The following is a 24,490-nucleotide window of genomic DNA, read 5'->3' on the forward strand; positions in this document are numbered from 1 at the left end:
AATTTAGTAAATTTGAGTAAAATTTAGTAAGGGGGCTAATAAAATTCTCAAACTAAATAAAAAGTTAAATATTAGTCTGAGAATATTACAGTTGGGCTAAGAAGTATCTGTTTGGAACACTTCCTGACCATCTTATAACCTTACTCATCCATTTAATGCCCTCATTATGTATGATAGCCATTGCTCCCTCACGTATAACTTCGTTAATTTATTTAATTTATTCTATAATTTTTACCATTGCTAGTGTACCAGAAAGAATATATAAATGGTCTTCATTGTCTTATTTTCTTTGCTTGCAATGATCTATATCCATTAAGAAAAGTGAGTTAGATGTGGAACCCCAGTTTTCATAACAAAAAATTATTTTTTATCTATCTGAGATTATGATGGAATTTTAAAAATATTGCTAAAGTAAGCAGAATTATGGGGGAATTATAGCTATTATTTAAAACTGTCTTCTAGTAGTGCCCTTGATTTCTATTCCTCATTTTAAAATAATTTAAAATCAATGAAAACCATTGTTAGATAAAAAAGTATTCATGAAGTAGAGACACATGGGTGGCTCAGTGGGTTGTACAGCTGCCTTCATGTCAGGTCATTGTCCTGGGGCCCTGGAGTTCTGGGATCGAGCCCCACATCGGGCTCCCTCCTCAGTGGAGAGCCTACTTCTTCCTCTCCATCTGCCTGCTGCTCTGCCTACTTTTGCGCTCTCTCTCTATCTCTGTCAAATAAATAAATAAATAATCTAAAAAAAAGTACTCATGAAATAAAATGGACATGTTGAATGATTCATCCTTTTTTCTTTAAATCAGCGTTAGAATTTTTAAATTACGGCTATTGGTGATCTGGTCATCTGGGGAGTTACCATCAGTATTAAGTTTAAAATGAAGTTTTCTGAAAAATTAAGGCTCAAGCATAGAGCCCCAGTTATATCACTGGGGACAGGTAGAACTTGAACTTCCCATTTAGGGCTAAGCTTTTCTCCGAATGTGTCTGTCAGGATGGAGATGTAAATTTACTGGAGAGGGCAAGATTTAGTTGAAATGTGACCCAAGGAAGCATATACTCAAATAGTGAGTTAAGCATTAACTAGGTGTTATCATCTTTGTTTCTGAGAATTTCCAGTGGCCCCATAGAACTGATGCATATTTACATGCTTTCCTGACCTAGTTAGCTGGTTTTACTATAGAAATAACTTTTGGAATGTCCTGCCTCAAAAGATCCAGAAGAAAAGAAGAAAGATTCTATTTAGCCTAGATTTAGCAATCATATAAATAACATATTTTTTTTTCCTGTTCTCTGTTCTAATACTTGTTATATATATACCTGTGAGTGTCACATGACTTCTACTGTAAGTCACTACATATTTCTAATACTTCAGTATTTGTTATCTAGAACCTTTATGTGTAAATTTTTCATGATATTGGGGTTTTTACATACTACATACTATAATTTATCACTCAAAATTTGACAAAAATCAGGAATTTTTCAACTTATCAACAGTGACAATTTTTTAGGTTGTTTTTTTTCCTTCACTGAGTATGTATGCCCCAAATCGTCTGACATAATTCTGTACTTTAATATGTTTCTATGTAGTCTCTTTAATATTGATTTTTATAAAATTCAATTGAGTATTTACAATACAAATTAGACAAATCATTAGAGTTGGGAAGTTAACCTCAAAATGAATATTTTACTCAAGTATGGGGCGCCTAGGTGGCTCAGTAGGTTAAAGCCTTTGCCTTCGGCTCAGGTCATGATCCCGGGGTCCTAGGATCGAGTCCTGCATTGGCCTCCCTGCTCAGTGGGGAGCCTGCTTCCCTCCTGTCTCTCTGCCTGCCTCTCTGCCTACTTGTGATCTCTGTCTGCCAAATAAATAAATAAAATCTTTAAAAAAATAAAAAACGTAAGTCCCTGAATAGGTTCAAAAACTTAGTTAAAAAAAAAAAAAGAATAAACTGGTCTGCCTAGGTCAGTGTACATGAAAGCAAAATCAATGAGGAAAAGTGATACTTTCAAAAATCCAATTAAAATACTGGTAAATAATAGATTCCAATTTTTTTTTAACTTTTTTTTCCCTTTTTATTAATTTTTTCAGCGTAACAGTATTCATTCTTTTTGCACAACACCCAGTGCTCCATGCAAAACGTACCCCCCCATCACCCACCACCTGTTCCCCCAACCTCCCACCCCTGACCCTTCAAAACCCTCAGGTTGTTTTTCAGAGTCCATAGTCTCTTATGGTTCGCCTCCCCTCCCCAATGTCCAATTTTAAATTTTGTTTTCTTTGGCCTAGTCAGAATCATACTTGGTTCTCCAATATCTAAAGTTAAAAATAAAATCCTATGAAAATATTTTGGTGACTTTTGAATCTCACACCTTTAAAATTTGTTTTGCTATTTGACAATGAATCAAAGCAGTCATTAAAACAGGTACTTTTATAATAAGTAGAGTGATTATTTTCCATGTACTTGTGTGATAAAATTCAATAGCCAATGAATGCTACTGCATTTCCGGTTTGCATTTCCAAGTGCATGTCATGTATGCAATTGATTTACATTTTCTTACAGTTCAAGGGAAAGTTGAAATGATAAAGCATATGGATGGAATAAAACCTTTTACAGGTAAATAAGAGATTATCATTTTTGTGCTTGGAAATGTTTTACTAGGGGTGCCTGGGTGGCTCAGACTGTTAAGTGTCTGACTTTAGCTCAGGTCATGATCCCAGGGTCCTGCTTAGGGGGAAGCCTGCTTCTCCCTCTCTCCCTGCTTGTGCACTCTCTCACCATCTCTCTCCCCCCTCAAGTAAATAAATAAATCTTAAGGAAAAAAAAAAAAGAAAATGTTTTACTGACAGGCATGTCTAATCAAAAATAGTTTGGGGGAAAGGGTTAAAATGCCACAAAGCTCTCTTACTTTAAGTTGCCTTTTTCTTGATTCAGCTTTCACTTGGTTGATGTAAACCTTTGACTATCTTTCAAAGTTCTGACCAAGCTGATTCTGATAGGTTTTTTTTTTTTTCATTTGGTGTTTCAGTGGAGGGAGAGTTCCATGGAGCAACCTGCTCAGCTACTTCTGCAGACATCACTCAGTCTTTCTATAAGAGAGTACTTTTAAATAGATCTAGAGGGTACAATGCTAAGTGAAATAAGTGTCAGAAAAAGACAAATACCATTTGATTTCACTCATAGGTGGAATTTAAGAAACAAAACAAATGAACAAAGAAAAAAGACATAAACTAGAGAAACAGACTCTTACCTATAGATAACCAACAGATGGTTAGCAGAGGAAAGGGAGAGGGGCAATGGGTGAAAGAGGCGAAGGGGATTGAGAGTACACTTATGATGAGCCTAAGTAATGTGTAGAGCTGTTGAATCATTACATTTGCATTGTATAATTATTTATAATTATATTATAAAGCTTTGATAGTATCAAATTATTGTCATTATGGAGAGAAAATCATACTATTCAAATTACAATGATAATAAATACAATAAATGATAACTGAATATATAAATTTTCCATCTGTTATCTTAATTTGCTGGCCAATTATAAAACAAATAAGTTCAGGGCAGGGCAGACTTATCCCCAGGAGTAAGAGACCTTCCTTTTGTAAATATTAAGGGATTATGTTCTACTTTGTGATTTTCCTATAATTGTGTGTAGTTAGACATGTTTCATTTTCCCTCACATTTCTTCAAATGGGGGAGATGCATTATAGCAAGAATGAATTTTTCACCATTTCGTGAAATGATTATTCTCAGACATTGATGTTCTTGTATTTTTGAAGGAAAAAAGGTTCATGTCAGTGACCTAGAGAAAGTTCTGGAAAGCATGGGGATCAAGCTCACAGATGAGGAACTCAAAAAACTATGGAAAACTCTGCCCATTGATGGTGAGCTATATAGAAGCCACAAAGACTTTCTAGGGAATTTGGTTTTGTGGCCTGTGTGAACAGTTAAAAAGTTTCACCTGGTTAGGCCCTTCTGAAAATTACTGAAAATTATTAGGAAAAGGCTTTGTCATTTAGATTGAGTCTACATTTTACCAAACCCTTCAGCCATAACATTGCCATCAGAATGTCAGGTAATTCATCAACTTTAATCCCAAGAAAATACAGAAGGAAACTACAATAAGAGAAATAAAAAGGGAAAGTCAGAGGAAAAAGGAAGCTGAGTGATTGTTTTACCATAATAGTGTTTCCCTCAGCTGCCAGTCTCCTAGTTACCAAAAAAAAACCCAAAACATTAATTTATCACAATGAGACAGTTCCTTTCCATAACTTCTTCTTAAATTTAATAATGAGATAGAACACATTTCTCACTCAATTATAAATAGTTGTCTTACTGAAGTTATAAAACAAGTAAGTGAATGTTCATACCATTTCCCTTCTGACATGAACTGTTCTTTTTCCTATAGCTGCCGGAAACGTATTTCAGAATAGAATGTTGGATAATGTGAAATCCATTAAAGGTGAGTTAAAAACCCAACAAGAAAGGCAGAAACATCTGAAATCTTCAAGATTCACACTGATCACTTAGATTACAAGTCCTTTCTAGCTTCCTATGTGTAGATTACTTAGTTACTCCTATCATCATCATATTTTATACTGTAATGTCTCAATACATCTTTCTAGGGAATCCATACTCATATCCCAAAAATATGATCACACACAGCAAATTGTAGAGAAAAGGACTACCAGATTTTCAGGGAGTTGTTTAAGGAGAGCTTGTTATGTAGGAAGATTGTAGTCAAATCCATAGAAACAAAAAGTAGATTAGTGGTTGCCAGGGGCTGAGTAGAGAGGGAAGTAAGGAGGGACTACTTAATATGTTTTAGCTCTCCTTTGGGGATGATGAAAATGTCTTGGAACTAGAAGTGAAATTTGCACAACATCTTGAATATGTACTAAATGCCACTGAAGTGTTTACTTTAAAATAATGAATTTTATGCAAATTTCACCAAAAAAGTGCTACGGTTCTACTTATTTTTAAAGTTACCTTATGATCTTTACTCTGTTTCAATATAATATTAATGAATTAATTCATGAGGTCCCTAGCATCAAAGCTAATTCCTATTCTTCCTAATATTGGTTATAATCAAATCTTGTAGCCTATCCCTTCATAACCTATTTCTATTACAGACTTCTACTCAAAGTTTAAAGGGATAATTACTAATTCTGATTTTTCTAATGATTATTTAATGCTCTTAGAGGTGTTAAGTGGGAAGAAAAGAGAGAAAATGACTAATTGCCCTATTATTAGTATTCCTCAAATAGTTGTGTCCTAAGCCCATTCATCATTTTAACTTTTACAATTCTCAGTGGAAAGTATTATCCATACTCATATTTCAACTTTCATTACAAGCTGAGCACTTCTGGGTGTTTATCTGCAGCCCAAATTCCTCCCTAAACATGGTTGGGTGAAACCAGATTCAGATTCTTTTTTTAAAAAAATTAACATATGTTTTATTTGTTTCAGGGGTGCAGGTCTGTGATTCATCAGTCTTACACAATTCATGGTGCTCACCATAGCACATACCCTCTCCAGTGTCCATCAACCAGCCACCCCATCCCTTCTACCCCTCTCTGCTCCAGCAACCCTCAGTTTGTTTCCTGAGATTAAGAGTCTCTTAGGTTTGTCTCCCTCTCAGGTTTTATCTTGTTTCATTTTTCCCTCTCTTCCACTGTGATCCTCTGCCTTGTTTCTCAAATTACACATATTAATGAGATCATACAAGAATTTTCTTTCTCTGATTGACGTATTTCACTTAGCATAATACCCTCTAGTTCCATCCATGTTGTTACAAATGACAAGGTTTCATTTTTTAAAAATTTTTTTTCAGTGTTCCAAAATTCATTGTTTATGCAGCACACCCAGTACTACATGCAATACATGACCTCTATAATACCCACCCCCTGGCTCACCCAACCCCTCACACCCTCCCCTCCAAAACCCTCAGTCTCTCATGCTTCATCTTCGCCTCCAATTTCCCCCAACTCACTTCTCCTCTCCATCTCCCAGTGTTCTCTGGGTTATTCCTTATGCTCCACAAGTAAGTGAAACCATATGATAATTGACTTTATCTGCTTGACTTATTTCACTCAGCATAATCTCTTCCAGTCCCATCCATGTTGATACAAAAGTTGGGTATTCATCCTTTCTGATGGAGGCATAATACTCCATTGTATATATGGACCATATCTTCTTTATCCATTCATCTGTTGAAGGGCATCCTGGCTCTTTCTACAATTTGGTGATTGCAACCATTGCTGCTATGAACATTGGGGCACAGTTGGCTCTTCTTTTCATTACATCTGTATCTTTGGGGTAAATACCCAGTAGCGCAATTGCGGGGTCAAAGGGTAGCTCTATTTTAATTTCTTAAGGAATCTCCACACTGTTCTTCAAAGTGGCTGCACCAACTTGCATTCCCACCAACAGTGTTAAGAGGGTTCCCCTTTCTCCACGTCCTTGCCAACACTTGTTTCATGTCTTGTTAACTTTGGCCATTCTAGCGGGTGTAAGGTGGTATCTCAGTGTGGTTTTGGGGAAATTAGAGAATCATTTCCATTTACTATAGCACCAAGAACCACAGGTACTTGGAATAAACCTAACCAAAGAGGTAAAGGATCTATACTTGAGGAACTACAGAACACTCATGAAAGAAATTGAAGAAGACACAAAATGATGGAAGAGCATTCCATGCTAATGGATCAGAAGAATAAACATGGTTAAAATGTCTATACTGTCAAGAGCCATCTATACTTTCAATGTCATCCTGATCAAAATTCCACTGGCATTTTTCAAAGTGCTGGAACAAACAATCCTAAAATTTGTATGGAACCAGAAGAGACCCTGAATTGCTAAGGGAAATGTTGAATAAGAAAAACAAACCTTCGGGTGCACGTGCCCCTTCCGATCACTATGTTTGTATCTTTAGGGTAAATACCCAGTAGTGCAATGGCTGGGTCATAAGGTAGGAGAGGGGGAGGGGGATTATGGACATTGGGGAGGGTATGTGCTATGGTGAGTGCTGTGAAGTGTGTAAACCTGGCGATTCACAAACCTGTACCCCTGGGGATAAAAATACATTATATGTTTATAAAAAATAAGAAATAAAATATATATATATATATATATATTTATACCCACATACACACACACACACACACACACAAAAGAAAGAAAAACAAAACTGGGGGCATCACGTTGCCTGATTTCAGGATTTAGTATAAAGCTGTGGTCACCAAGACAGCACAGTACTGGCACAAAAACAGACACAGAGACCAGTGGAACAGAATAGAGAGCCCAGATATGGACCCTCAACTCTATGGTCAAATAATCTTCGACAAAGCAGGAAAAAATATACAGTGGAAAAAAGACAGTCTCTTCAATAAATGGTGCTGGGAAAATTGGACAGCTATGTGTAGAAGAATGAAACTCGATCATTCTCTTACACCATATGCAAAGATAAACTCAAAATGCATAAAAGACCTCAACGTGAGGCAAGAATCTATCAAAATCCTAGAGGAGAACATAGCAACTTCTTCGACATGAACCACAGCAACTTCTTTCAAGATATGTCTCCAAAGGCAAAGGAAACAAAAGTGAAAATGAACTTTTGGGACTTCATCAAGATCAAAAGCTTCTGCACTGTAAAGGAAACCATCAACAAAACAAAGAGACAGCCCATGGAATGGGAGAATATATCCACAAATGACACTACAGATGAAGGGCTGATATCCAGGATCTGTAAAGAACTCCTCACACTTAACAATACAGATAATCACATCAGAAAATGGGCAGGAGTCATGAACAAACACTTCTCCAAAGAAGACATACAAATGCCTAACAGACACATGAAAAAATGTTCATCATCATTAGCCGTCTGGGAGATTCAAATCAAAACCACATTAAGATTTCATTTTTGATGGCTGCATAATATTCCTGTGTGTGTGTGTGTGTGTACCACATCTTCTTTATCTATCCATTGATGGACATCTAGGCTTTTTCCATAGTTTGGCTATTGTGGACATTGCTGCTATAAACATTGGGGTGCATGTGCCCCTTTGGATCACTACATCTGTATCTTTGGGGTAAATACCCAGTAGTGCAATTGCTGGGCCATAGGGTAGCTTTATTTTCAACTTTTTGAGGAACCTCCATTCCAGAGTGGCTGTACCAGCTTGCATTCCCACCAACAGTTGGCCATTTGGATGTCTTCTTTAGAGACATGTCTGCTCCTGTCTTCTGCCCATTTCTTGATTGGATTATTTGTTCTTTGGGCGTTGAGTTTGATAAGTTCTTTATAGATTTTGGATACTAGCTCTTTATCTGATATGCCATTTGCAAATACCTTCTCTGATTCTGTCTGTTGTCTTTTGGTTTTGTTGACTGTTTCCTTTGCTATGCAAAAGCTTTTGATCTTGATGAAGTCCCAATATTTCATTTTAACCCTTGCTTCCCTTGCCTTTGGCAATGTTTCTAGGAAGAAGTTGCTGTGGCTGAGGTCAAAAAGGTTGCTGCCTGTGTTCTCCTCAAGGATTTTGATGGATTCCTGTCTCACATTGATGTCTTTCATCCATTTGAGTCTATTTTTGTGTGTGGTATAAGGAAATGGCCCAGTTTCATTCTTCTGCATGTGGCTGTCCAATTTTCCCAACACCATTTGTTGGAGAGACTGTCTTTTTTCCATTGGACAGTCTTTCCTGCTTTGTTGAAGGTTAGTTGACCATTGAGTTGAGAGTCCATGTCTAGGCTCTCTCTTCTGTTCCATTGATATATGTGTCTGTTTTTGTGCCAGTACCATACTGTCTTGATAATTACAGCTTTGTAATAGAGCTTGAAGGCCAGAATTGTAATGCCACATGCTTTGCTTTCTTTTTCAACATTCCTCTGGCTATTCGGAGTCCTTTCTGGTTCCATACAAATTTTAGGATTATTTGTCCATTTCTTTGAAAAAAGTTGATGGTGTTTTAATAGGGTTGCATAAATGTGTAGATTGCCCTAGGTAGCATAGACATTTTCACAATATTTGTTTTTCCAATCCATGAGCATGGAACATTTTTCCATTTCTTTGTGTCTTCCTCAATTTCTTTCATGAGTATTCTATAGTTTTCTGAGTACACGTTCTTTGCCCGTTTGGTTAGGTTTATCCCTAAGTATCTTATGGTTTTGTGTGCAACTGTAAATGGGATTGACTTCCTAATTTCTCTTTCTTTTATCTTGTTGTTGTTGTATAAAAACGCAACAGATTTCTGTGCATTGATTTCATATACTGCCACATTACCGAATTCTTGTATGAGTTCTAGCAGTTTTGGGGCAGAGTCTTTTGGGTTTTCCACATAAAGTATCATATCATCTGCAAAGAGTGAGTGTTTGACTTCTTTTCTACCAATTCAGATGCCCAGATTCAGATTCCTGTTGGATTCTAGCTACCAAATTCATTCTTCCTCAGCAAAGCCTCAGATCTTTATATCTCAATTCATTATATTTAAAAATATCTACCAAAAACTGTGTCCTGATTATACATGCCCTGTTGCGGCATACCATATCAGTTAGGGGCACCATCATGTTTCTTAGTAAAACAAGTTTAAAAATTGGCATCATTTTTCACTCCAGCTTTTTTCTTAGTGCCACATCTCATTGGATACCAAGTCCTACCAATTAGGACTACTAACTATTTCATAGTGATTGGACCCTTGCTTTCCTTTTAGCTTTATCTTGTATTATTTTCTGCCTCCATTGGTCTCCAACACTGAAGCATCTGAACCATAGTATTGGTTCTAGGCATGGTTCAGGATTTTTATAGAGGATGCTTCTCAGCCTGTTGGAATGTGGTGGCTATAAATAGATGAATTTTAGCAGAAGGGTCTCCTGATTTTGTTGTCTGCTCTATGTCAACCCAACTCCTCTACTATAGTAAATTAATCCTTCTCACCCCAGAGACTGAGCTGTTCTAAAACTGAGATTATGTTAAATTTATTATTAAACACATTTGAATTTTTTTAATGCCTAATATGGTACCTGAAAATTTAGTAGATAACTACATAAAATTTCTTTCAACCAATAAATGTACAAATCCTGTTTGTTATTTAATGCTTATACCATAGCATCTAATTTGATATCCAACTGTCCTTTTCTATGTACAACAAAACAAACATATTTCCCCAGGACAATTCTTTTTTTTTTTTTCATTTTATTTATTTTTTCAGCGTAACAGTATTCATTCTTTTTGCACAACACCCAGTGCTCCATGCAAAACGTGCCCTCCCCATTACCCACCACCTGTTCCCCCAACCTCCCACCCCTGACCCTTCAAAACCCTCAGGTTGCCCCAACCTCCCACCCCTGACCCTTCAAAACCCTCAGGTTGTTTTTCAGAGTCCATAGTCTCTTATGGTTCGCCTCCCCTCCCCAATGTCCATAGCCCGCTCCCCCTCTCCCAATCCCACCTCCCCCCAGCAACCCCCAGTTTGTTTTGTGAGATTAAGAGTCATTTATGGTTTGTCTCCCTCCCAATCCCATCTTGTTTCATTTATTCTTCTCCTATCCCCCTACCCCCCCATGTTGCTTCTCCATGTCCTCATATCAGGGAGATCATATGATAGTTGTCTTTCTCCGATTGACTTATTTCACTAAGCATGATACGCTCTAGTTCCATCCACGTCGTCGCAAATGGCAAGATTTCATTTCTTTTGATGGCTGCATAGTATTCCATTGTGTATATATACCACATCTTCTTTATCCATTCATCTGTTGATGGACATCTAGGTTCTTTCCATAGTCTGGCTATTGTAGACATTGCTGCTATAAACATTCGGGTACACGTGCCCCTTCAGATCACTATGTTTGTATCTTTAGGGTAAATACCCAGTAGTGCAATTGCTGGGTCATAGGGTAGTTCTGTTTTCAACATTTTGAGGAACCTCCATGCTGTTTTCCAGAGTGGTTGCACCAGCTTGCATTCCCACCAACAGTGGAGGATTTCATCAAGATCAAAAGCTTTTGGGGCGCCTGGGTGGCTCAGTGGGTTAAGCCGCTGCCTTCGGCTCAGGTCATGATCTCAGGGTCCTGGGATCGAGTCCCGCATCGGGCTCTCTGCTCAGCAGGGGCCTGTTTCCCTCTCTCTCTGCCTGCCTATCTACTTGTGATCTCTCTGTCAAATAAATAAATAAATAATCTTAAAAAAAAAAAATTAAAAAAAAAAAAAAGATCAAAAGCTTTTGCACAGCAAAGGAAACAGTTAACAAAACCAAAAGACAACTGACAGAATGGGAGAAGATATTTGCAAACGACATATCAGATAAAGGGCTAGTATCCAAAATCTATAAGGAACTTAGCAAACTCAACACCCAAAGAACAAACAATCCAATCAAGAAATGGGCAGAGGACATGAACAGACATTTCTGCAAAGAAGACATCCAGATGGCCAACAGACACATGAAAAAGTGCTCCACGTCACTCGGCATCAGGGAAATACAAATCAAAACCACAATGAGATATCACCTCACACCAGTCAGAATGGCTAAAATTAACAAGTCAGGAAATGACAGATGCTGGAGAGGATGTGGAGAAAGGGGAACCCAGGACAATTCTTATCTATAAAACTAATCTCAAATTTTATCTTTCCAAGAGCTTCCCTGACCTATGGAAGTCACTTTATTTACCCTCTCTCTTAGTTTAAAATTCATTTTACACACACATATATTATTATATACTTACCATATTGTGTAAAAAATAAATATCTTTATATCACTTTTCTTTGTTTATTAGCTGTGATTTTCTCATAGGCAAGAACTATGCTTACATCAATTTATATTTTTGAGGCAATAAATATTGAAGAATGAATGGGATAAAGGAGTGGCACAAAGACTGTAAGAGGAATCTCAAATATATACTAAACCTCTAACATTTCAGTTGAGCAGTCCATAACCGGAGGGCTCCAGATCATTAGTATAAATGTTATCAAAGCAGAAAGACTATTTCCTTATCATCACTCATATAGTTTTCTGCTTTCAAAAGGAGCTTTGACAGAAAATATACTCATTTTGAAATGACCAGCAACATCCTAGTCAATTTCAATAGTATATAAGAGGACACTTGTTCATAATTAATACACAAGTACAAACTTGGCCTTCTCTTAAAATTCCCCCTCAGAACCATCCTAATTCCAATTTATTCCCAATAAGCCATAATATTGTTCTCAGTTGATTTCATTTTTATGACTCATTATCTTTTTAAAATATGATCAATAATGTTACATAATGACTTCATAAAGGCTTAGGACATAGGAGAATAAGTCTGTATATTCGACTCATCACATAGAATTTTTATTAACCCGTCAACTTTCAGTGAACTGCTGAGTCTCCTTTGTAACTAGTTATTATGTTACCATAAGTCCTTCCAGTTTGAGAACTATCTGAAATATCTACCTTTATTTTAGGGTTAAAGAGAAATACATACCTATTTTTATAAACAATATGCATAGTGTTAATAGAAGAAACAGATCACTAATTTATATGATGAGAAATCCCAAGATAGTTGTGATAGAGAAACTAAAGAAAGGTAAGTTAGGAAAACATAGGAACCTAAGAAAGGGGATCCCCACAGACTTGTCTGACAAATGTAGCTGAACCAAAGTTGAGAATTTGGTACACAGCCAAATAAATTGTTGGGACCTTTCACCCTGCCAGTGAGATAGAGAGCAGCCTTCAAATTCAAGAGGTACATTCAAGAAACCATTTTGTCCAAGCAACAAGGACTCTCCCTTAACTAATGTAGAGTTAAGTCTTCATATCTAGGGTTTGTATCCTTATAGTTGAATCCAGTAAAGCAGCGGAGCTAATGAACTTTGATCTCTTTTTTCCCAATTTACCCTATTTTTTGTCTGTTTCGTATATGACTCTTTGGCATTATTACTTTGTTTTGGCTTTCCTTGTAGCTAATGGGAAGGTTGAACTCGGCACATTGATGGATGCAGGGACCAATGTTACAGGTTAGTAAATAGTTACTGTGAATCTAAGATGCTAATTCTTACATTAAATTCTCTTTTAATGCTCTATTCCAACATCACGTCATAGCCTTTTTACTCTGCCATTTTACCATTTTACTGGGGAAGTATTTCTCTTTAATTGGTTAGAATATGGATTGGCAAACTTTGACCCTTGGGCCAAATCTACTTCTGGTCTTGTAAACAGTTTCTTTGGAACACATCCACCCCAATTAGTTTATGTATTATTAATGGCTGCTTTTACAGTACGATGAATCGTTGTGATGGAGACCATATGTCCTACAAGGCCTAAAATATTTTTTGATTGTTTACTAGCTTGCTCTATAGAAGAGTTTGCAGACTCATAGCCTAGAGTTTTACTTCAGAGTGATGTTACATCCCCATTTTCTCTAGACAGTTATGGCTTACCACTGAGGTAGGTTAGTTTTAACTAATTACTTTTTTAAAAAATTTTATTTTATCTTTTCAGTGTTCCAAGATTCATTGTTTATGCACCAACCTAGTGCTCCATGCAATACGTGCCCTCCTTAATACCCACCACCAGGCTCACCCATACCCCCAATCCCTTCCCTTCCAAAACCCTCAGTTTGTTTCTCAGAGTCCACAGTCTCTCATGCTTCATCTTCCCCTCCAATTTCCCTCAGTTTACTTTTCCTTTCCTTCTCCTAATGCCCTCCATGTTATTCCTTATGCTCCACAAGTAAGTGAAACCATATGATAATTGACTTTCTCTGCTTGACTTATTTCATTCAACATAATCTCCTTCAGACTGTCCATGTTGATACAAAAGTTGGGTTTCTGATGGAGGCGTAATATTCCATTGTATATATGGACCATATCTTCTTTATCCATTCGTCCATTGAAGGGCATCTTGGCTGTTCCCACAGTCTGGCAATTGTGGTCATTGCTGCTATGAACATTGAGGGTACATATGGCCCTTCTTTTCAATTACATCTGTATCTTTGGGGTAAATACCCAGTAGTGCAATTGCAGGGTCATAGGGTATCTTTATTTTTATTTTCTTAAAGAATCTCCAAACTGTTTTCCAAAGTGGCTGCACAAACTTACTTTCCCACCAATAGTGTAAGAGGGTTCCCCTTTCTCCACATCCTCTCCAACACTTGTTGTTTCTTGTCTCTTGTTCATTTTAGCCATTCTAACTAGTGTAAGGTGGTATCCAATGAGGTTTTGATGTGAATATCCCTGATGGCTAATGATGAAGAATATTTTTTCATTTGTCTGTTAGCCATTTGTATGTCTTCTTTGGAGAAGTGTCTGTTGATGACTTCTGCCCATTTTCTGACGTGATTATGTTTTTTGAGTGTTGAATTTGAGGAGTTCTTTATAGATATTGGATATCAGCCCTTCATCTGTAGTGTCATTTGCAGATATCTTCTCCCATTCCGTGGGTTGCCTCTTTGTTTTGTTGACTGTTTCCTTTACTCTGCAGAAGTTTTTATCTTGAGGAAGTCCCAAAAGTTAATTTTCACTTTTGTTTCCTTTGCCTTTGAAGACATATCTTGAAAGAAGTTGCTGTGGCTGATGTCAAAGAGGTTACTGCCTATGTTCTCCTCTAGGATTTTCATAGGTTCCTGCCTCACATTGAGGTCTTTTATCCATTTTGAGTTTGTCTTTGTGTATAGTGTAAGAGAATGATTGAGTTTATTCTTCTACACACAGCTGTCCAATTTTCCCAGCACCATTTATTGAAAAGATTGTCTTTTTTCCACTGTATATTTTTTCCTGCTTTGTTGAAGATTATTTGACCATAGAGTTGAGGGTGCATATCTGGGCCTTAGAATTAAGGCCCAGATATGGGCTATGTGTCTGTTCCACTGGTCTGTGTGTCTGTTTTTGTGCCAGTACCATGCTCTGTCTTTGTGGTAAGCCTGAAATCAGGCAACGTGATGCCCCCAGTTTTGTTTTTCTTTTTCAATATTTCCTTAGCAATTCAGGGTCTCTTCTGGTTCCACACAAATTTTAGGATTGTTTGTTCCAGCACTTTGAAAAATGCCAGTGAAATTTTGATTGGGATGGCATTGAAAGTATAGATGGCTTTTGGCAGTATAGACATTTTAACCATGTTTATTCTTCCGATCCATGACCACGGAATGCTCTTCCATCATTTTGTGTCTTCTTCAATTTCTTTCATGAGTGTTCTGTAGTTCCTCGAGTACAGATTCTTTACCTCTTTGGTTAGGTTTATTCCAAGGTATCTTATGGTTCTTGGTGCTATGGTAAATGGTTGATTCTCTAATTTCCCCTTCTATTTTTTCATTATTAGTGTATAAGAAAGCAGCTGATTTCTGTGCATTGATTTTGTATCCTGCCACATTACTGAATTGTTATATGAGTTCTAGTAGATTGGGGGTAGAGTCTTTTGGGTTTTCCATATAAAGTATCATGTCATCTGCGAAGAGAGAGTTTGACTTCTTTGCCATTTGAACACCTTCTCTTTGTTTTTGTTGTCTGATTGCTGTTGCTAGGACTTCTGGTACTATGTCGAACAACAGTGGTGAAAGTGGGCATCCTTGTCATGTTCCTGATCTCAGAGGGAAGGCTGTCAGCTTTTCCCATTGAGAATGATGTTTGCTGTGGGTTTTTCATAGATAGATTTCATGAAGTTGAGGAATGTTCCCTCTATTCCTATACTTTGAAGCATTTTAATCAGGAACAGATGCAGTATTTTGTCAAATGCTTTTTCTGCATCAATTGAGAGGACCATGTAGTTCATCTCTCTTATTGATTTGTTCTGTCACATTGATTGATTTGCAAATGTTGAACCACCTTTGCATCCCAGGGATAAACCCCACCTGATCATGGTGGATAATCTTTTTAATGTACTGTTGGATCCTCTTAGCTAGGATCTTGTTGAGAATCTTGGCGTCCAAATTATTCAGGGATTTTGGTCTGAAATTCTCATTTTTGATGGGGTCTTTGCCTGGTTTGGGGATCAGGGTAATGCTGGAAGTTTTCCTTCTGTTTCTATTTTTTGAAATAGCTTCAGGAGAATAGGTATTATTTCTTCTTGAAACGTTTCATGGCATCATTTATTTCCCTAATTCTGTTTTCATGGCTTCTAGACTCTTTGTTCCAGGCCTCCTTCTGGTCCTTCTTTTCTATTAGTGTGTCTTCTATGTCACTAATTTGATCTTCTGCCTTGGTTACCATAGCTGTTAGAGTATTTAGATTAGATTGGATCTCACTGATAGCATTTTAACTTCTGCCAGATCGGCTCTCACTTCTGCCCTTAGAGATTCTATGTTGCCACTAATGGTGTTCTCCAACCTAGCCATTGCCTGGATAATTGTTACCCTGAATTCCCTTTCTGACATACTGTTTATGTCCATATCCAATAGTTCTATGGCAGAGGGCACAGTCTCTGAATTTTTCCTCTGTTGGTGTTCCTCCTCTTAGTCATTTTGGTGAGAGGTGGTTGAGGGGATGTATAGCTGAATATATCAACCATGATCCAGGCAAGGTGTACCTGGGCGCTTAATATATTGTTTTCCCCTGATGTTGGGGTTTTACAGTTTTATGGGGACCCTGTGGTAGTTTTCCTCTTGTTCTTTTGGCTTGTCTTCTGGAGGAGGGACCTGCTGCATTGTTTTCCAGTCAGTCTTGCTTGGGTTGAGTCCCCCTTCCCCCTGTGAAGGGGCTGGGCTCTGGGGAAACTGGTTTTTCAGGCTTTTGTTCTTTGGGGATTTTTGTTCTTTGGTGGCTTTTTGCGGCTTTTCAGAGGGTCAGAGCAAAGAATCTGTCTGCACCCAAACCTCCACCTCAGAGAGAAGCCTCAGATGTTCCCCTCTGGGTGGTCCAGAACACACAGACAGACCCCCTCCTGCAAACTCTGCTGAACAGTTCAACCTCCCACCGGCAGTGTGCACCCCTGCCATCATCCCAGCAGTCAAATGAAGCCCCCCACTTGTCTCTGCACCCCCGTGGCACTAAAACCATGAGCAATATTGGTCCAGGGAGTCTGCTTCTGGTGACTGCCTTTGCTGGGACTGCTGTCTGGGGTCCAGGCCCACACCGGGTATGCTCAGACCCCACAGCTGTGCAGGTCGTGGAGGTCTGCAGGCTGAGGGACCCTGACTGGAGATCACACTGGGTTCTCTCAGTTGGGGGCTGGGTGCGCTCAGACCCTGTGGTCATGCAGGTTGCGGAAGTCTGCGCTCCTAGGGATCCCAACTGGAGTTCACGCTGGGCTGTCCTGTGTGGGGGTGGGAGTGCACCCAGCCCAAGCAGTGGTGCAAGCAGCAGAATACCCCGGGCTCAGGGACCACGGGCTGAGGGCCCCATGAGACACTCTCTGTCATGGGTGGTCGCCGGTGGAGACCATTTTATGATGTGGGCTTAGACCCATGCCAGTGACCGGTGGATTTCACCAGTTGCCCCTTAAGATCTTTTGCTGTTTTTGGAGTGCTTTTTAATCAGATTCCTAGTTAATACTGGCCCCCAATCACAGGACACTTTTGTATTGGGGTAATACTTTCCAATGGGTCACTTCTGGTGGCTCCTTCCCCCTTCTGTTTATTCTCTGATATCAGTCTGAGCATTCCCACTCCACTTTACCTCTCCACTGACATCTTCTGCCCCTGTAGAGATACAGAAGTGTAAACTCTTGTCTCTCAGTCTGATTTCATGGGTGTTCGAAGTGTTCTGGTAGATATTTAGCTCACTTTAGGGGACTGGTTAAAACAGGATCTCCTACTTCTCTGCCATCTTGCCCCTCCTCCTTAACTAATTACTTTTAACACCCTCCTTTACTCTGAGTAGTCCTTGTTTACATGATAAATGATATGCAATTTTAACTTTAGATTATTTACACTGTGTACTTCAGTGCAATGCCTTGATAAAAAATTCTTTATTCTCTGGGATTTATTCCAAACAGTACTTCAATATGAATAATCTGAGTATCAAGAAGAGATACTTGCTGCAATTATAGCCTTGAAGTATACTACCCAACAAGTTAACCTGGAGTTCACAGAACAGAAAGGCTCAAGAACCCAGTTAAAATGTTTGAATCACACAGTTTATTAAATCATTTAAAACACACAGCAAGTAGTGAAGGGAATTACAGAATAAATTAACAAATATAGGGTATGGTGAATGGAAGGACCATACTACCTGAATCTAAGATGCACAAGGTGCTTAGTAAGTTTTGTATCTCTTTCTGTTCAACAGCATTAGTTTTCTCTGCTGGTGATGTGGTGACGAGGACCAGGGTTGAGGTTTAAGCAGATGGGCCCACAAATGGAAAGTGCTCTCACCAATGATACAGACTTGCTCTTTCAGAAAGACACAGGGTCAAGTACCTCTAGATAATAGTTGTAGATTGTCATTAAAGCCATTGAAGAGCCATAGGTTTTGCGTTCCTTGAGCAGAGGACACATAAGACCTAAATGGATATCACCAATGAGTTGCCAAATTAAAGTCATTTGAATATTGAGTCTCATGAATATTTATCATGTCTTGAATATTTAGTGCTTCTTTTAGTGTCTCAAGCAATTTTAGAGTATCATAAATATTTAGAGCTTCTTATATATTTAGTCTAACAGATAAATTTAGTGAACAGGTTCTTCATGTATATTTAATGCCCCATGAACATTAGATATTGCTCAGTCCTTCCATTCCTTTCTAACTTACGTATCCTTTACTTAAATACTACTTATCTGTACTGCAAACATCTTAAAAGATTTAGCCCATGTTTTATAAACTACAAACTTGAACTAATGTACTTACTTAACTTCTGTAATAGAATTAAGTGTTCTCAAAAGCAAATGCACATTACACTGGATTAACATATTAAGTAGTGAAGTAAAATCAGATGCATCTCTCATAATTAAGGGAATAACAGAGACACTGAATTTTAAATAAGTATCTGTGATATTTTAAATAACTTAGAATCCCCAAGCCACTTATATCTTGTTTAAATTACTTTACTCTGTAATTATAGATATTCAATTTTGGGGGTTAAGGGAACAATTCTGTTTCCATGATAGCTGATGGCGCAAAGGTCTCTTGCTACTTTGTTCACAGCTGTTGAATATCTACCAAATAAATAATTTTTTTCATAATTTGGATATTCATATTTCATATTTAGGTCATATTCAAACTTTTCATGTACTTTCTTTGAAGGAGGAGAAGTTAATGTCAGTGATATTCAAAGTATTCTGGAAAAAACTGGGATAGAGCTCACAGATAAGGAGTGCTTGCAACTAAAGAAGTATCTGCCTGTTGATGGTGAGCATTTAAAATAATGATGTAGACTTTAAGGAACTTAGATGCATGTTTCTTTTTTGCAAACTTCTAGAATTATCTCCATTTTATAAATAAAAAAGAGGATTAGAAGGAATCATGCAGTTCTATCTTACAAAGTAATCCCAGCTGTGTCACTTAATAGTATCTTTGGACCCTTCAGTCACGGGTATTAACCTTGTATAAGTCAAGGAAGTGCCTATTCTAACTTCGGATTCCAGTCAGAAGGCATCCTCAAGAATGAACAGGGACATATGGGAAAGTAAAAAGAATGAGAAAATACTAGGAGGAAAATGGAGACATGAAAGGAAGACACAGAGAATAAAGATGTGTGTGTTTCAGCATAGTAGAACTCCAACAGTAACTCCCTCAGGAGCCAGAATTTTCTCTACTTGTTATGTTTTTTGGTTATTTAAAATTAAATTGGGCCTTTTCTGGGGTAAGTTATGATGTCTTCTAAAATTAGGGCTTTCGTAATGCCTCATTTAGTCTCTCATTGGTGTGGTCTGATATGTGTCTGTCTTCCTTACAGCTGTTGGAAAGGTGTACCAAAATAGGTTGATGGATGGTTTGAAAGCTCTTAAAGGTGAGTAATGAGTATAATGAAAAAGGAGATGAATGTGAAGCTGAAAAGCAGATGAAGAGACTTTTGCACACTTAATTTAGAATCCTGCCACCATGTATGTGTGTGCAAAACCGTATTGATGTTTTTTCCAAAGATCTTTTCTGTATATATCTTACCAAATGGCCTCCTGTACCATTCTTTAACCTTAAGATGAAAGTGCAAACCCACATAAAAGTAGGACTTTGAATAACTTCACCCCTAATGAAATGGAAAACTAGAAAAATATCTAATCAGCACAAGTAGATAAAAGGAAGTTTATCTGTATAGTCACAGACTTTAAGATCATGAAGAAATGTCTTCTTTGAAAATTCATGACAGTGGCCCTATGCTCACCTTGGTTCCAGTTCATATTTGCATGAACCAGAAATTCACAAAAAAATTAACAAAAAGCACCAGCATTATAGTAACTCTAGAGTTTAAGAAATACACTCTCATATCATGGTCAGTAAGATTTTCCCTATAAAACCTTTCTTAAAATGATCTTGAAACAGAAAATTACAAAAGATACCAAAAAAACCTATCTCCAATTAATACCAATATATACAATAAAAAGACTGAACTCAAAAGATTTCTCATAATACAAATATTTTAGATAGACTATAAAATAAGTATGCTTTAAATGATTAAATTCATAAAAGAAAAATGGGAATAATTTTAAAAGAAATAAAAACTACAACAGGAAAAAGTAGATTTGAAAGGAATCAAAATAAAATTTCAAGAAATGAAAAGCTTAGCCTGAAAGATTTGAAAACATAATGGTATCATTAACAGATTAGATATAACCAAAGAATTAATTAGATAACTGGAATAAAACTCTGAAAAAATTACCAAGATTCCAGCATAGAGACACAAAGATTACAAATAGGAAGGAGGAGTAGGAGACATAAAGGTCAAAGTGGGAAATCTGCCAGTTTATCCAATAGTAGTACAAAGAGCTAACAGAGAGAAAGAAAGAAAATGCTAATTTGGAGACCTAATAGTTGGTAATTTTTTTGTGATTGTTGAAAGACAGGGATCCTAAAATACAGGACACATAATGAATCCTAAATGGTAATTAAAAGGTTTCTGCTTAATCATATCATAAGGAATTCACAATTCCAAAATAAAATAAAAAACCCCCAAGAATGCAACCAGGGTGCATTCTGACAAATGAGTAACAATTAGACTTGCATTGGACTACAATGAGATGCCACCTCAGAGCCCGTAAGAGGTCTACCTTCAAAAGAGGAACAGAATATAACAAGTGTTGGTGAGAATGTGGAGAAAATGGAAGCCTTGTACACTGGCAGTGAGCATGTGAAGTGGTACAACCACTATGAAAACAAGTATGGCAGCTCTGCAAAAGCTTAAAAATGAAATTTCTATATGATTCAGCAATTCCACTTCTAGGTATATGTCTTAGTTCACTCAGGCTGCTTTAACAAACTGCCAAAGACTAGATGGCTTATAAACAACAGAAATTCATTTCTCACAGTTTTGGAGGCTAGAAGTCCAAAACCAAGGTGCCAGCATGGTCATGTGAGGGCCCTCTTCCAGGTTGCCGACTTCTCATTGTATCCTCACAGGGTGCAAGGATGAAGGATCTCTCTGGGGCACATTTTATAAAGACTAATCTCTTTCAGAAGGGCTCTGCCCTCCTGACCTAATCCCCTCCTGAAGGACCCGCTTCTTAATACTGTCACTTTGGGCATTAGGTTTTCAACATATGAATTTTGGAGGTACACACACATTTAGATTATTGCATATATCCTAAAGTGTATATACAGCACTATTGAATATCCAAGAGATGGAATCAATCTATGTGTTCATCAGCCTTCAAAAGAAGGAGATTTTGGATGAGCCTCGAAGATATTTTTGCTAAGTGAGACAAGCCAATCACAAAAAGACAAATATTGTCGATTCAATTTATGTATGATGCCTAGAGTAGTTAAATCCACAGAGACAGAGCCTGGGTGTGGGGAGGAATGGGGAGTATTGTTTAATGAGTAGGGACTTTTGATTTGGGAAGAAATGGTTAAAATAGTAAATATATATTATTCATGTGTGTGTGTGTGTGTGTGTGTGTGTGTGTGTGTGTATGTGTGTATTAGTAGCAGGAAAAGATACCTGGCTTTAACAGGGTAATAAGGGATAATATGAAAAGCACATGTCATTAAATTTGTTAACTTAGATGAAATGGTAAGCCACTATGTCCTAACAGTAAGCAAAAGGCCAAGCGAATTTAAAAATCAGCTCTTCTTGGATCCATATGAGAAATGAGGTCATAGGGAAACTGTGTCACCCAAATTGGAGGGAAAGACATGCAAACCACAACTTACTGAGCAGAAGCCTCTCTGGGAACCAGTGGCAGGACAGGAAAACCTAAACTGTAATTGATGAATTGCTAGAGGATCAGTATGGACAAGTCTAAGAGTCAAAAATTTGTAGGGTACCGGGTCATAGAGGAAGTGCCCATGCCTTTGTGGGTTTTACCACTAGGAGCTCAACCAGGTTCTCACAGTGAATATTGAAGAAGAATCTCAAGAAGCTTCTGGCACGTGGGCGGGGTGGGGGGGGAGAAACAGTTTTGAAATGCACCAGAGTGTTCCGTTCTTCATAAAAAGGTTGCCCTAAGGAGAAACTATTTAATCATAACCTAAACTGCTGAGGTTTTATCAGACCATAACTGACCTGGGGGAAGGGAAATACCCAACTTAAGCACATTTTGGCATAGCACATGTGATGTTCACAGTCCAGAGGCAAAGGCTTATGAAAAGATTGAGACTTAATCATAGGATTATAGTACATTTCCCTTCCCCATACACCTTACCACCAGATCACCTGTTCATAGCAGTTATTTTTATGTACATTATGCGAAGCTTTCAAGAAAAAAAATCACAAAAATGGAGAAAAAAAAGAAAATATCACAAGAATTGTAAAAGGTAAAAAACTCAAATGGAATAGACAGCATGCATTAGAACCAGATTCAAATTTGGCAGGGATGTTGGAATTCAAAACAATTATGATTAATATGCTAATGGATAAACTAGATAGAAGGCAAGAACAGATGCACAGTCTAAGTAGAGAGGTGGAAATCCTAAGAAAGAAGCAAAAGAAAGGCTAGTGATCAAAACCACTATGACAGAAATGAAGAATGCCTCCGATGGGCTTATTAGTAGATTGGACTGACTGAATACCCTTGATTTAAGAAAAGGCCAAAGATTTTCTCTGACAGATTTCACTTATCATTATATTCTGTAGCTCCAACCATGTCAGTGCAAATGGCAAGATCACATTCTTTTTTGTGGCTGAATAACAACCTCACCAAAGAAGATACACAGATGGCAATTAAACATATGAAAAGATGTCTACATCTTATGTCATTAGAGAAGTACAAATTAAACCATAATGAGATACCACTACACACTCATTAGAAAGGCCAGAATCCATAAGAACAAGCAAACAACTAGTATTAAAGTGGACAAATATGAGATCAGACATTGGACAAAAGAGGAGATCTTTGCAGGGCCAATCACTTATAAAAAGTATTTCATTTCACACATAACCGTGGAAGTCTAAGTTAAAACAACAATAAAATACTAGTTCACAGATCTCAAATGTACCAAAATTGTAACAGTCAAACCACCCTAAGCTATGGGAACGGTATGGAGCAATGGAAATTCTTGTACACTGCTAATATTAATAGTAGCACTTTCAAAAGCAACTGGATAAAATCTCAAGAAATTAAAAATATATGTATTCCACTCCAACTAATCCACTCCTAAATATATTACTCAGATTCTTACCCTCATCAACAAAGAGACATTCACAAGAATGTATGTTGCAATGTTTTCTTGTAATGACAAAAATTTGGGTAAAACCTAAATGTTATCTATTGGAAAATGGGTAAGTATATGATGGCATAACATTGTAGCAGAATAACAGTATTTAAATAGTATTTAAAATGAATGAAAGGAGCCTGGTTGGCTCAGTTGGTTAAGCGTCCAACTCTTGGTTTTACTCAGGTCATGATCTCAGGATCATGAGATCAAGCTCCACATCTGGCTCCATGCTGAGCATGGAGTCTGCTGGAGAGTCTCTCTCTCTCCCTCTCCCTCTGTGCCCCCACAACGCTCTTGCTCACATGCTCTCTTTAAAAATATAAATGAATAAATAAAATAAATGAAAATGTTCTATGTTTCAACATGGACAAATATAAAAAACAAGAATTCAGTGAAATTGCATGTGGCAAAAGGAAACTCACAATGTAATATGATGTATATAAACTTTAAAAGTTCTGCAAAACTGGGGCACCTGGGTGGCTCAGTTGGTTAAGCAACTGCCTTCAGCTTAGGTCATGGTCCTGCAGTCCCCGGATCAAGTCCTGCATCGGGCTCCCAGCTCCACAGGGAGTCTGCTTCTCCCTCTGACCTTCTCCCCTTTCATGATCTCTCTCACTCTCTCTCTCTCAAATAAATAAATAAAATCTTAAAAAAAAAGTTCTACAAAACCGTTTAACATATGCCAGTAAAATATGCATGGGTATTATAAACACTTACATAAGTCAGCAAGTCACACTGGGAAAGGTGGGTAAAGATGGGGAATGAGGAG

General features: G+C 37.6%; 2 protein-coding genes across 2 annotated transcripts in view; one reads left to right on the forward strand and one right to left on the reverse strand.

Annotated features, from left to right (window-relative positions):
• The window catches only part of LOC123929308 (40S ribosomal protein S24-like), a 576,828-nt gene that overhangs the window by 85,629 nt on the left and 466,709 nt on the right, over nt 1-24,490 (reverse strand). The window lies entirely within an intron of this gene.
• Nucleotides 1-24,490, forward strand: part of LOC123930068 — a 199,650-nt gene that overhangs the window by 69,871 nt on the left and 105,289 nt on the right. The window contains exons 21-25 of the mRNA XM_045986277.1: nt 2,571-2,624; nt 4,420-4,473; nt 12,946-12,999; nt 19,156-19,260; nt 19,808-19,861. Of these exons, the coding sequence (XP_045842233.1) occupies nt 2,571-2,624; nt 4,420-4,473; nt 12,946-12,999; nt 19,156-19,260; nt 19,808-19,861 (321 nt within the window). The remainder of the gene's footprint in view (nt 1-2,570; nt 2,625-4,419; nt 4,474-12,945; nt 13,000-19,155; nt 19,261-19,807; nt 19,862-24,490) is intronic.

This window comes from Meles meles, chromosome 18 (assembly GCF_922984935.1).
Source record: "Meles meles chromosome 18, mMelMel3.1 paternal haplotype, whole genome shotgun sequence".
In the NCBI taxonomy this organism is placed as follows: domain Eukaryota; kingdom Metazoa; phylum Chordata; class Mammalia; order Carnivora; family Mustelidae; genus Meles; species Meles meles.